This window comes from Penicillium nucicola (genome assembly GCF_028828085.1).
Source record: "Penicillium nucicola strain IBT 29836 chromosome Unknown utg000002l, whole genome shotgun sequence".
NCBI classification, from domain to species: Eukaryota; Fungi; Ascomycota; class Eurotiomycetes; order Eurotiales; family Aspergillaceae; genus Penicillium; species Penicillium nucicola.
Window position 1 is genome coordinate 3,324,469 of NW_026643126.1, and position 12,457 is coordinate 3,336,925.

General features: G+C 46.3%; 6 protein-coding genes across 6 annotated transcripts; 2 read left to right on the forward strand and 4 right to left on the reverse strand.

Annotated features, from left to right (window-relative positions):
- Positions 1-24: 24 nt before the first annotated feature.
- On the reverse strand, positions 25-813 carry N7511_003012 (sulfotransferase family protein; the record flags this gene model as incomplete). Its single annotated transcript, XM_057125437.1, has 1 exon — positions 25-813. The coding sequence occupies one exon, from the start codon at positions 811-813 to the stop codon at positions 25-27; it is 789 nt and encodes a 262-aa protein (XP_056987596.1).
- Positions 814-2,484: 1,671 nt separating this feature from the next.
- Positions 2,485-3,567, reverse strand: N7511_003013 (zinc-binding alcohol dehydrogenase family protein; the record flags this gene model as incomplete). The annotated part of the gene is made up of 1 exon (XM_057125438.1): positions 2,485-3,567. The coding sequence occupies one exon, from the start codon at positions 3,565-3,567 to the stop codon at positions 2,485-2,487; it is 1,083 nt and encodes a 360-aa protein (XP_056987597.1).
- A 487-nt stretch (positions 3,568-4,054) lies between these two features.
- N7511_003014 (uncharacterized protein) lies at positions 4,055-4,837 on the forward strand (the record flags this gene model as incomplete). The annotated part of the gene is made up of 1 exon (XM_057125439.1): positions 4,055-4,837. One exon carries the CDS (start codon positions 4,055-4,057, stop codon positions 4,835-4,837), a length of 783 nt encoding a protein of 260 aa, XP_056987598.1.
- A 623-nt stretch (positions 4,838-5,460) lies between these two features.
- On the reverse strand, positions 5,461-7,692 carry N7511_003015 (Serine/threonine-specific protein phosphatase/bis(5-nucleosyl)-tetraphosphatase; the record flags this gene model as incomplete). The annotated part of the gene is made up of 1 exon (XM_057125440.1): positions 5,461-7,692. One exon carries the CDS (start codon positions 7,690-7,692, stop codon positions 5,461-5,463), a length of 2,232 nt encoding a protein of 743 aa, XP_056987599.1.
- Positions 7,693-8,049: 357 nt separating this feature from the next.
- Positions 8,050-8,955, reverse strand: N7511_003016 (uncharacterized protein; the record flags this gene model as incomplete). Its single annotated transcript, XM_057125441.1, has 2 exons — positions 8,050-8,633; positions 8,700-8,955. 2 exons carry the CDS (start codon positions 8,953-8,955, stop codon positions 8,050-8,052), a joined length of 840 nt encoding a protein of 279 aa, XP_056987600.1.
- Positions 8,956-9,458: 503 nt separating this feature from the next.
- N7511_003017 (S8/S53 family peptidase) lies at positions 9,459-12,134 on the forward strand (the record flags this gene model as incomplete). The annotated part of the gene is made up of 3 exons (XM_057125442.1): positions 9,459-11,062; positions 11,138-11,456; positions 11,514-12,134. The coding sequence occupies 3 exons, from the start codon at positions 9,459-9,461 to the stop codon at positions 12,132-12,134; spliced, it is 2,544 nt and encodes an 847-aa protein (XP_056987601.1).
- Between the last annotated feature and the right edge of the window lie 323 nt (positions 12,135-12,457).

Genomic DNA, 12,457 nt, shown 5'->3' on the forward strand with positions numbered 1-12,457 from the left:
GTCTGATATTGACATGTCCGACTCTCACCAAGACTTGCGCCAAGCTGCAATCCCAACGCCAAGAACAGCAAAAACCACAGCCCAGCGAGTCAACCCCCTGCGTAAATGATATTTGACCGTCTTCTCAATGGCCTCGGAATCATTGATGCGAGGGAACTCCTTGCCTGTGGGTTCTTCCACCGCCAGAGCCTCACACAAAGGCCCCCACCCATCTTTAACATCAAAGAAGACCAGCCTCTCCTTCGGCACAACCTCCGTCAACCAAGCCATATGCCTCTCATAAGTCTCGCGCCCATGATATCCAGAGACACCCCCATACAGTCGCTCCCACTGCGCAGCAAGCAAATGCCCATAAGGAATGAAATGCCGCATCCCCTCCAACGGCAGCAAGGCCAGCCGCGCAAACCAAACCCCCGTTAAACTTTGCACACGCATCATACTGGGCTCCCAGAGGAGTGGATCCCGCGTCGTGCAGATCACCTTGGCCTCTGGATACAGTTGCATCAGCTCCGGGATGAACTGCGAGCCTGGCGAGTCTGTTATGGCGACATAGCCTGTCAATCGGCGGCGCAGGAGTGGGAGCATTGTCGCGCGGCTGGTCGGGTCGCCTTTCAGCCACATTTGCAGGATAGGAATCCAGCCTTTGATTTCGGCCGGTGGGCCCATTGATGATTGCGTGCCGCAGTGGTAGACTGGGCCATCGAGCAGGATTTCTAGCGCTTGGCTGAAGGATGACGTCCCTGTGCGTGGTAGACCTGCGCCTATGACTTGGATGGTCGCGCCTTCCTTGGGCTTTGATGGGGCTTGGCCCATTTTGACTGGGTTTGGTGTATGTGTTGCTCTATGTTGTTGTGTTTGAGTTGGGGCGTGTTGAGGTTTCAGATTTACTGACGTCCCTCTTGCCCCCTTTTTTGTCTCCTTTCCTCCCCGGACGGAAACTCTTTGCGCTTCTGTCGAGATGATTTGTAGTACTTTGAGAGAATGATTTGTTTAGCAGCAATCTTTCCCAAGAAGAAGAAGAGAGGAGGGGGTTGATATAAAGCGAGTTTCGGAGATCCTTTCGGCCCCCACTCCGGGATTCCCCCTTTGGGGCAATGAAGGCACTTTAGTCTGCCACATTCCCTCTTCTTTCTCTCTTTGGTCGGCCATCACGCATAACTTCCATAATCTATCATGTCTCTATTTCGTCCCGAGGTTGCATTGCGTGTTGTTCTTTGAGATTTTCTACACTGTCACATCCCTGGGAGATTTTCAGGGGTTTCCGAATACGAGCCACATTTTGATCTGTGTTTCGCTGCTGCATATCACACCGTGACAACGTTCTGAATAAAGTCTCATCTACGTTGTTTGACTATATATGCAGTGATCTTAATCTCTCTTGTAGATTTCAAAGGTGACGGGACACAATGAATGGATTGAATGTCCCGATGCCAAAACCTACAAGGGGAAAAGGGAAAGCAAAGCATGCATGTATCATCATCTGCAAGCATGAACTCAGAACACCGTCAATATCACTCACCACTATTTAATGGAATCTGATAAAAGTCAGTTCCGTGGGTTATGCCGATCTTCGGTGGTTGATCTTGACCATGGTGCCAATGGGATGAATAACTGCTGCGATGAGATGTTCTAGTCAATTTCCATGAAACCATTACAGGCTAGAAAGTAGTTCTAGTTCTACGAGCGAGTCAGTTAGTTCTGTGAACGTCAGCCTAGAACAGGGCGTCGGCGAGTCACGTACGGCACTTTGCAGTGGCCTTAAGCTCAAAATAAATTCTGCCGCTGATTAATTATCATGAGTGCCATTTTACATCTTATTTTTTTCTGCAATGGGTGTGTTTACTTTATGCCAAAGCATGAACGAAGAAAGAAAACTAGAAAAATTCCAACGAAACAAACTCAAAGGTAGTGAAAAGGCCGATAGAAGGAGATTTTGATACTGAGCAGTGTAAACTTTTGAATTATTCATTTAGTTATAATGAATGAGGATGTCTCGCATGCATGTATGTCAAGTTCAAGGATCTGTCATTTAGGCCATGTTATCAGGTTATACCTTTATAATATACTCGTGCTAGAAATTGAAAGGCTTCGTAGGATAACTCAGATATTGTGGCCATAGTAAGAACGAAGGCGGTAACGAGCTGTATATGGGCAAAATTTGATTTGAGCTCCAGGCCGCTGGAGACAGCCGTAGTCACGCGCATTCCTAAACATATGGCCTAGCATATACTCTCTTCGAAAATGCATAATGGAAATTAGTGATCTACCTTTTTACTACTTTGCATGATGAGAAATTAAATCACCTTGACGCTGCAACCGATGTCTACATTGTCACATAGCCCATGATGTAGCTCGTCGGGGTCTGAGTGATTTACTTCATAAACCATTGATATATACGCGCGACAACTACCAGCGCTAGCTATTTCAGTAAAAGCCCGCCTCATTTCAATAACAACGAAGCTCAATTCAATAAAAGAGGAATTGTTATGACGTCAGCTGCACAACAAGCTTGGTACCTTGGGCTTCTCCTTTGCGAAGTCGATCAAGACCGAGAAGGACCGCGTTAAGGCCTCCTTCCAGCACTGTAATCGGGGGAGGTTTCAAAGCACCATTACACAGTTGACTCAAGCTAGCATATAAACGCCGAAGCGAATCCCGATCATCAGGAACAACTGAGAACTTTGGACCTAGGGGCGACAATAATGAGAACGGTTTGCCAAAGGCTGTGAAGACCATGAGACTTTTGAACTCGATATCTGCCCTTTTTGGCTTCCCTTGATCCAGAAGCGTGATAACTCGACCATTTTTAAGCACCTCTGCGCAGAAATGAGAAGAATTTCCCTCCGAGAAGCAGTCCAAAGCTTTGGTGATATCAGGATGAGCTTTGGAAATTTCACTGGCCGCCGTTGGAGACCGATAGTCAAACACGGTGTCTGCGCCATAGCGTTTGACCAAATCAAACGACCGTGGTGATGCAGTGGCAATAACATGAAGACCTGCTCTTTTGGCAAGTTGGATTGCAAACAGTCCAACGTTTGAACCACCGGAGTAAATCAAAATTGAGGACTTCGCAGAAGATTGCTTCGTGGCTCCTGAGAGAATATCTTCCCATGCGACATCCAGATGCAGAAGTGCAAAAACTGCAGTGACTGCTGGAATACCATACGTTGCAGCCTCAGATGTGGTGATCGCGTCAGGAATGGGCCATGCAAGTTCTCCATCAACCTTCAGGTATTCGGCAAAAGAGCCGACGTCAGGGTATTGACCGCCGTGGACAAAGCCCGCGACTCTGTCCCCTACATTCCATCTGCCGATCATGTCTTTTCCAACTTTTGCCACCTCTCCAGCATAATCACAGCCTATGGTACTGTTGTTCGGGGAGAGAAAATCGATATTCTTGTTGTCGACTGGGTTGAGTGCAACGGCACGCACTTGGACTAGAATCTCATTATCGGAGATCTCAGGAGTTGGTATGTTGGTAATTTTGGCACATTGGCCAAATGAGGAAGAAGTTGCGAAGTTGAGAATTTGCTTCCCAAGATATCTATTTGCCACAATGGCTCTCATGTTGACGGGAGTTGTGTAGAGGGCAAAACACGGCAGAGATAAACGGTCAAAAGCCTCAAGGCAGTAACTGAAAAGTTGAGTATCTGGGAAATAACTTTCAAGCTTTATCTGAAAGTATAACAATCGGAGTAATTGAAAAGGCCGGCGGTGCACGAACCGGAGTTGTCTCAACTATAGTTCGGGGTTGATTAATAGTCACCCCGGCTCCGGGACCGAGGCACGGGATGATGATTCATCACTTAACTCGAACTGTGTATAACTTCAATAACTTTAACCTGATATTGGAAATTTAGTATCTACTATTTTACAGTTCTGCAGATCTACAGAAAAGGGGATGTCTTTTCTTTTTGGCAAGAGCCACTCTTTCGATCCCAGAAAGGATATACCAAGTCTCTCTGGGCGGGTCATTCTGGTAACTGGAGGCAATAATGGTCTTGGAAAAGAAACTATAAAGCAATTGGCAGCGCACGATCCCAAAAAGATATACATGGGCGCCCGCAACCCCAAGAAAGCAACGGAAGCCATTGATGAAATCAAACGAGAGGTCCCCTCGGCCGAAATCCTCTTTCTCGAAATAGACCTTTCGTCTTTCGCTTCTATCAAACGCGCAGCCGAAACATTCCTTTCCACAAATGACCGCCTCGATATCCTCATCAACAACGCCGGTATCTTTGCGCCTCCGTCTGGCTTGACTGAAGATGGCTACGAAGTCCAATTTGGCACAAACTATATGGGTTCAGCACTTCTGACTCGACTACTTCTGCCAATCCTCACCCAGACTGCGGATACTGGAGCAGATGTTCGCATTGTGAACATCAGCTCCGAGATATATCGAAACGCTCCCAAGGCCGGTATACTTCTCAGCCAGGTCAAGACGCCACTCAACGAGATCAGCACTGTTGCTCGCTATGGCCACTCCAAACTCGCCAACATATACTTTACAAAGTCTTACGCTAAGAAATATCCCAGTATCAAGTCTGTTTCTCTACATCCCGGGCTTGTCCGCACGAATATTGGGGGTGACATGAAAGCAAACCCACTTCTTGTCTTTGTCTTTAAGCTGTTCTCCTCGGTGGCTTCCGTGGATATTCCAACCGGCACGCTTAATCAGCTTTGGGCGAGTACGGCTGATTCTGGCGCAGTGAAAAGTGGCGCGTACTATGTTCCCTTCTTTAAGGAAGCGAACAGGAATGGTATTGAGAGTGATATGGGAAAAGCGGAGGAGCTGTGGCAATGGACCGAGCAAGAGTTCAAGGAACATGGGTTTTAATTATCTTGTTGAATAATTTGTATAAGTAGTCTTAATCCATCTAGCCAGCTTTAAACCAGTGCTAAAAAGTCACGCCCAAGTGCTACAAAGAAATCATCCCCCACTTCATGCTAGCGAATTTGGAGTATTTTATATTACAATATTCTATACGACCAGTCTGGCATTAGACCTCAGATCCATTTACATTCCAATTGCTCTTGTCAAAATTATCTATCATCTTCTGAAGTAGCGATCTTTCCCTAGCTTTACCACCAGCCCCTCTGTTTCACGGACGCTTTCGGCAATCGGAAAGTTCCAGTGTGGAGGTTGTGGCTGAAAGCTCAACAAACAACGCTAGGCTCTTATATGTTGATTGAGCCTTTGGTAGATTGATAAATACGTAATATTCATTTCCTCTCTCTAACTATCTGTCCATTCAATGATGCAGCATACGCTCTAATATGTCTTTCTGTCCTTGCCTCTCATTCCACGGGACTTTCGACGAACTTTTTTCCGAGAGAGGCATCTAAGGTTTCAATAATTTGAAACTACAGAGAAGATCATCTGAGACAGACATTATCCCTCCCCAATTATCAAACTCTCCACAATACTGCACATTATCGGTAAGCAATTTGAATGCAAGTTCACAGCCCACGAGAGAAAAGCAAAGAAAGAGTGATACATACATTTGGTGCTGAGAAAACAGTCACCGCCAGCCGATCAGCGAAAAACTCATATCCATCCTCAACCACCTGGTGTGCCCGGCAAATCAAATCGAAATTATGTCGTGAAAGAAACGCTTCGATAATGCTCTTGTTGAAGCAAAAGCTCACTCCGCGGTCATTTGGCTCCCATTCATGTTCCATGATAGCAGGATCGCTCCAAAGAAGATCACAGAGCAGACCATTGTCGGAGACATCAGTGGGACGCTGAAGCTGGCGGATGTCATCCATTTGGAAAAGAGACGGGGACAAGCCGCCATGCACGCAAAAGATCTTGTCCGCGACCACACATGCGGCAGGTAAACAATTAAAAACGTTTATAAAAGTTTTCCAGATCTTAACATTGCATCGTCGCTTGCACTCATCGTAAAAGCCATATACCCGGGAAACATCGGCGGCTTCGTGGTTTCCCCGAAGCAAATGGATCCTCTCTGGGTATTTGAGCTTATAGCATAGTAGAAGGAGAATTGTTTCGAGACCTTGCATTCCTCGATCAATGTAGTCACCGAGAAATAAGTATGGAGTCGTCGGTGGAAAGCCGCATAGCTCAAAGATTCTGATCAGGTCGGTGTACTGGCCGTGAACGTCGCCAACAATCTCGAGAGGCGCACTCAATTCCAAAAGCATAGGCTGACAAAGTAGAACTTCCCGCGATGCGGCACATACACCATATATCTCCTCGAGAGAAACAGGGAGTCCTCTTTTGTTAGGTGTGGTAGATTTTAGTAAACGTGAAATTATGTCATCCAAATCGATTCGATTTGTGGCGTTCCCTTCCAAATTGTCAAGTTTGCCAACTGAATGGCCGGGGAAATGCTTCTCAAGAAGGTCAGACCAGTCGTAAATCTTCTGCTCTGGTTTGGTGAAAATGTGAGATTCATAACTGGTATCTTCTGGGAAATGGCTTTCTCTTTTCAGACTTTGTTCCAGGTTCGCATTTGTATTGTGTTTGAGATTATGAGTGGATAATGGGGTAGATCCTGGTAGTAGTGGTGATTCCAGAGGCGTGTAGCCTGCTCTCATCCTGGGAACGGACTTGGATGCGTCCATTCGGTGTTGAAGCAATGTAGAATGAAGGTCATTCCTTTCAAACATCTCAAAATTACCAGCCTGTGCGTTTATGGTGCCGTTTGTGGGTTCATTGCCATACGGTCGCGATACACCGTACCTCTCATAAATCTCAGGTAATTCTGTCTCGAACATCCCATTCTTCGAAGTTTCCTTAAAAACAGAAGAGAGCTGCTGTGAAATTTGGCGATCTGAATAAGACGTGATATGTTGTTGTGTCTCATGTTCGCCAGTGATAGGATTCAGGCTCGTGGATTGAGTGTCGACTTTACCTTCACTTGGACTTGACGTCAATGTGGGAGAGCAAAGCTGCTTCAACACCAGGTGTTCAAGTATCAAGTCCTTCTCATCATGCGTAAATGGTTCAATGCTCTCAATCACAAGGCCCCATTCCATTTGCCTTTGGCCTTTGGCGGGTATATCATGACCTGACAATCTGTTGGCAGAACTTTCTGGCAGCAGTTCTCGATGCAAGCTCTCATCAGACTCCACGAAACCATGCGTCTCAAGATACATTGGCAAAGAGTCATCAATTCCATCATGTCCGTCAAGATCTGCATATTTCTCATGATCTTCAAACTGTAGATCAACGAACCTATCCGAATCATTGTAGATTGTACTGCGCTGGTGTGGCTTTGAGGCATGCGAAGTGTCACCATCCGTGTCAGAGTACTCCGACGCGTCGTCTTCATAAGGAGGTAGGGATTTCAAAGCCAAAACCCTCAGATGTCCCACAATATGTTCTTCGAGTGTGCCGTTTGTAGCTTCGAACTCGCCGCACAGTGGACAAGATTGAAAAAGGGGGTTGTTTGGCCGCGCATTCTTGTTAGCCAGGACCCGAACTTGTGCTTCGCTGAATTTTTCCCTGTGGGCATGTCGCAAATGATCTGCATATGTATCTCGTGAGTCAAATACACATGGCTCGTGGGATTTGGAGTTGCAGCGCCAGCGCAATGAATGTTCACGCATATGTTTCAGCCATTCTTCACTGTGGTTATACAACTGATCTGGGGTGTCGCATTCTTCGAAGAGACACACATAGGCATCAAGATCACTCCTGACATGTGACCTGCTAGAAGTCAGCATTCCTTGCATACATGATCGGAGTTGAAGGAAAAGAGACTTCATTCATGTGGATGACTTACTTCCATTTCGAGCCGTCGTTTGCCTCTGCTGCTGGGATTGTGTATAGACAAAATGGACACGTCACTTCTCCTATAGCCTGAACACATTCCTCCCAGTTTCGTTTCATAGTCTGCTTCAGAGTTACTTCAACCTGACCTTTGTTGCTCGCAAGTTCTGTGGGAGACTCAGTATGACCTTTTGTGGATTGAATCTCAGGTGATATTTGATCTTCATCTTCTCTTGCATTTTTCATCTTCTTGTACCTCCGTCTGATATGACCTAAAGGTGCAGGTGGAAACTGTAATTCTTCGTGGCTATTCAAAGCAACTGTCTTTGTCCCTGAAGCTCGTGAAGGGGCGACAGAGGCTTTTTTGAGTTATCCGCAACTAGAGTAGTCGCACTAATGACCGTATGCGATTCACCACTAGACTTTGCGGCGGTTCCTGAGACATACCCGGATTTTTCGAGACGGTTTGGCGGTTCCTGTCCGGCAGCTATCTGTGGAGATTGAATTGACGGAGGGCCTATTTGCCCAACATGGAGTGAGCCGTCTCCGTATCGATATCTTCTGTACAAGATTCTCTTCCGTCGCAGCACCATTGCAGATGCAAGTCGCTGCAATATAGTCTCATCAATTTCCATGAACTTATCCCGAATGTAGTTGGCAAAGATGGCTCTCAATAACGGCTCCGCATCATTTCCCTCCTCGTCCAAAATTCGACATAATGCAGCTGCCTTCTCATTTCGGACATCGCTACCAGCTCTTCTGATGGTATTGGAAAGGCGATGAAACAGGGCTATTTGGCTCGCGATTTCCTTCATAATGGTGTTAATCTGATCATCTACTTCGCTTCTGCTAGTATTTCGCTGAGGTACAACGCAAGTTTCAAGATAAGCGTAGCCTGTTCTCTCTTAGCTTGCGCAAAATTCATCAAAGGGATGTTTGTAAAATCTCGAAGTTAGCATACCCTCCTGGATGCGATCATTCAGCACTTCCAAAAGGTCGATTATGACTTCATGGACCTCTGGTGCCGCCCTGAGGCGATGATCCAATGACGCTCGTCCTGTTGCAAAAACACCGATATTCGCCGTCCATAGTGAGAACCTGGCCAATTGGTCTTCCACCAACGATAAATCTCGCGGCGAGAGATAGGCCGACAGTTGGAAACATTGCTGAAACGACGTGAGGCAAAGCCTAGCTGCATCTGTGATGACTGTGGCCATTGGCGTCGACACCCCACGACTGAAACCCAGCTTAACAAAAGATGAATGAGGTTCTATGAAGACAGAAACTTATGCTGGTTTTTCAGCCCTGAAGACACTAAGTCAGCACAACCCCGCACGTGCACCGTCAGACTCTTCGTCAGCATGGAAATGAAAACCCTCCTGGAGATATAAACCCATGAGCTATCGCTGAGATGGCTGTTGTAGATGGCGAGACAAATATTGCCCTGATTTTAAGTACAACTGAGACAATCCGAGAGATCTTACGCCACCTTCGGAACGATGGGCTTGCCAGAGAGTCCAGGCACTTCTACAGCAGCATCATGGCCCATTGCCTTGTGATTCGCGACCATATCAACCGTATACGGCCCATAATTCAAGAGAGAAATCCTTTGGTGGCCACTATCTTGGTTCGACTCGAGGCGACCGTTCACCCGCGCGTTTTGGGACCACAATCGGGATCTTCGCAAACCGCCTATCCTCGATTGTGGGCACTAAACAAGATGTGGAAAAATAGACAGTACGATATGAACATAACAGAGACGCATTTGCGACCGTGGATGTTGGATCTGACCACCAACCCCGATGATTCTGACCGACTTATTGAATTCCTCGAGAACTGGGAAGATGATATCAAGCACCAATATCCAGATGATCCTGCATCGTGGCCCCAAAATGAGTTTTCAGATCAAAAGAAGCAAGTTGGTCGGCCTTTAAATGCCGTATGGAATGCGTCTCAGTCATTATTTCGTGCCTTTCTGGAGTTAAAAGACTGTGAGTGTCAGCCAATGCATGACTTTGGCGTTCGACTTTGTCTGGGAACATTCCAATATCTTTCCAGTGCCGAAGAAGATGTTGACCCTCTCTGTGCCTTTGAGATGTTTCTGTCCATGAAACAAGAGTGGCACGAGGCTGATGTGCATTTTGCAAAGGGCGCAGCGATGACATTCGGTCAACGCAACACCCCAGGTCCTTTGAAACCCAAGGCACATGCAATGAAAGTGAAAAAGCTCTGCGAGCCTATCAAAAAGCGAAAGCCCTTTGACCGAATCAAGTTGAAAATTGACGAGGATGGTCTGTTATGGAAGCTGCGGTCCGAGAAAGGTTCCTTCACTATTGATGAGACCAAAGCACCAGTCTCGCTGCAGCAGATAATTCAGAACCAGCGTGAAGCACTTACCGACAAGACGAAGCGTATCCTTGCGGTTCTGCTTAGCTATGCGGTTCTTTATCTGCATGAAACACCGTGGCTGCCTCCGACATGGGGACCTTCTAGTATCTTATTCTTCCACACGACATCCGCAGCCATTCCCTTGAAGCCTTTTATCCAGACACAGCTTGCACAAACTTCCACTCGCAATCACCAAGCAAGCTATTCCGCGAGCGAGCCCGCGGAGTGCCTGAGCCCTGAACTTGACCCGGACGATATTGACCCCGATGACATGATGATCCACCAGTGCCCAGAGGTTGTGGCGTTGGGAATCATGCTAATGGAGCTTTATTTGACTACCACATTTGATAAACTGGCGGAAAAATTCAATGTTCCCGTGTCAGAATATACTAGCCTCGACGCAGAGCTTGTTTTTGAAAACTGCAAATCCGAGATCCCTGAGAACTCTCAATTTTACTGGGCAGTTCAGAAATGCCTGGACTCCAAAATCTGGGAAGACGACAATGGATCCAAGCTCAGCGGTCAGGTTTTACGGACAACGATATACCAACAAATAGTGCGACCACTAGAGGATGAGTTAAGTCAGGCATTTAGCTCTATATCCATCGAGGATCTAGATCGAATTGCACAGACCTTGGATCTTGGTAGCTGGGGGCAAACCTTCCAAGGTCAACAAATGGGTGCTCAGAATTTCGATGTTCCCAAGGAAAGCTTATTCACGCACTCATTTGGATCCACGACATCTGGTAATGAATCAAGTTTCTTCCAGCAACAGCAACAAACATTTTCGCTTCCTCTTCACCCTTCGGAAGCAATCCTTTCATCCTTCCCACACATAATGACTGCGCCATATCAGCAATCCCCAAGGACATTGGAACACAAAGGCATGAGATTTTTTGATGACGAAGCACTCTCCGAGCAGCATTCCCTAGAAGGGTGAGTGGTTCTAGAGATCAGTCAGATCTGTTATATTGAGTTTTGGACCTGCAACTAACCCTTATTTTCAATCAGAGTCAAAAACTACTGCAATTGGCGTCAGCGATTAAAGGACGTTTTTGAGAAATATACGACAGAGCTCCCCAAAGATCCTGTTAAAATTGCCGTGCTAGACACAGGTATTGATCTTATCCACCCTGGCATTGATGCATGCATTGAGCAAGTCAAGGGCGAGTACAACTGGATGAACGAGAAATTCGCCAAGCGAGTTGAGGACTACAATGGCCATGGCACTTTTATTGCAGGACTACTTCTGGAATATTCCCCCGATGCAGAACTATACATCTCGAAGATATCAGATGGCAGACCATGCAACCCGAAAATTATCGCCAAGGTAAGTAAATAGTGCGCCTCCGTCTAAAGGACGAAGGAATTTAACATGAGAATACAGGCAATTGATCACGCCGTCAATGAATGGCAGGTTGACATCATTTCGATGTCGTTTGGATTTCCTTCCCGTGAAATTGAGGGATACGATGAGCTAGAGTCCGCCATTCAAAGAGCGTATGCGGAAAACGTTCTTATATTCGCAGCGGCTTCCAACAGTGGCGCAAACCTAGACCGGGCTTTTCCTGCCCGCGACGAAAATGTCATCTGTATCCATTCTACAGATGCCAACGGGAATCGATCCCCATTTAGTCCTACTGCACTGGCTGACACGCTCAATTTCGCAACAGTGGGCGAGCATGTGGAGTCATGCTGGCCTATGCACCTATGCGAAGATGCTTCGGGTATCAAACATAGGTCTGGTACATCCTATGCAACTCCTATCGCGGTTTCCATTGCCGCGTTTCTTTTGCAGTATACCAGGTCATTTATTCCAGAGAAGGCTTTCATGCTGAAACGACAGTCAAAGATGAAGGCAGTGCTGAGGAGGGTCTCCGAAAAGAGCCTAGATTCGCGAACCCGGGATGACTATTACTTCGTGGTTTTGAATTGTTTTTCTGATAATCTTTTTGGTAAAGACCAGGATTTTGTCAATCATGTACTTCGTGATATACTAAGCCAGTAACTAACCATCCCGAGGCTGTAGAGTATACATAGTGAATTTACGACGTTGCAACTATGAAGACTTGTAATCATCCACTATCAGATAAATATTCCCAAGCCTCAAACCGCGACAGGAAAAAAGTAATAATTTCAATTTCTTCATCTCACATGCTCTAAGTTTCAGCTCTCTAATCTAATCGGAACTTTTGTCTTGAAAACATGCTAATAAACCATCAAATCCCGTGGCCTTGTGCGTAAAACACCATGAATAAAACACGTCCCAATGAATGAGCCATGTATGGAAAGGATCTGGCCGGAAATATTGCAAGACAGATTGAGATTTTC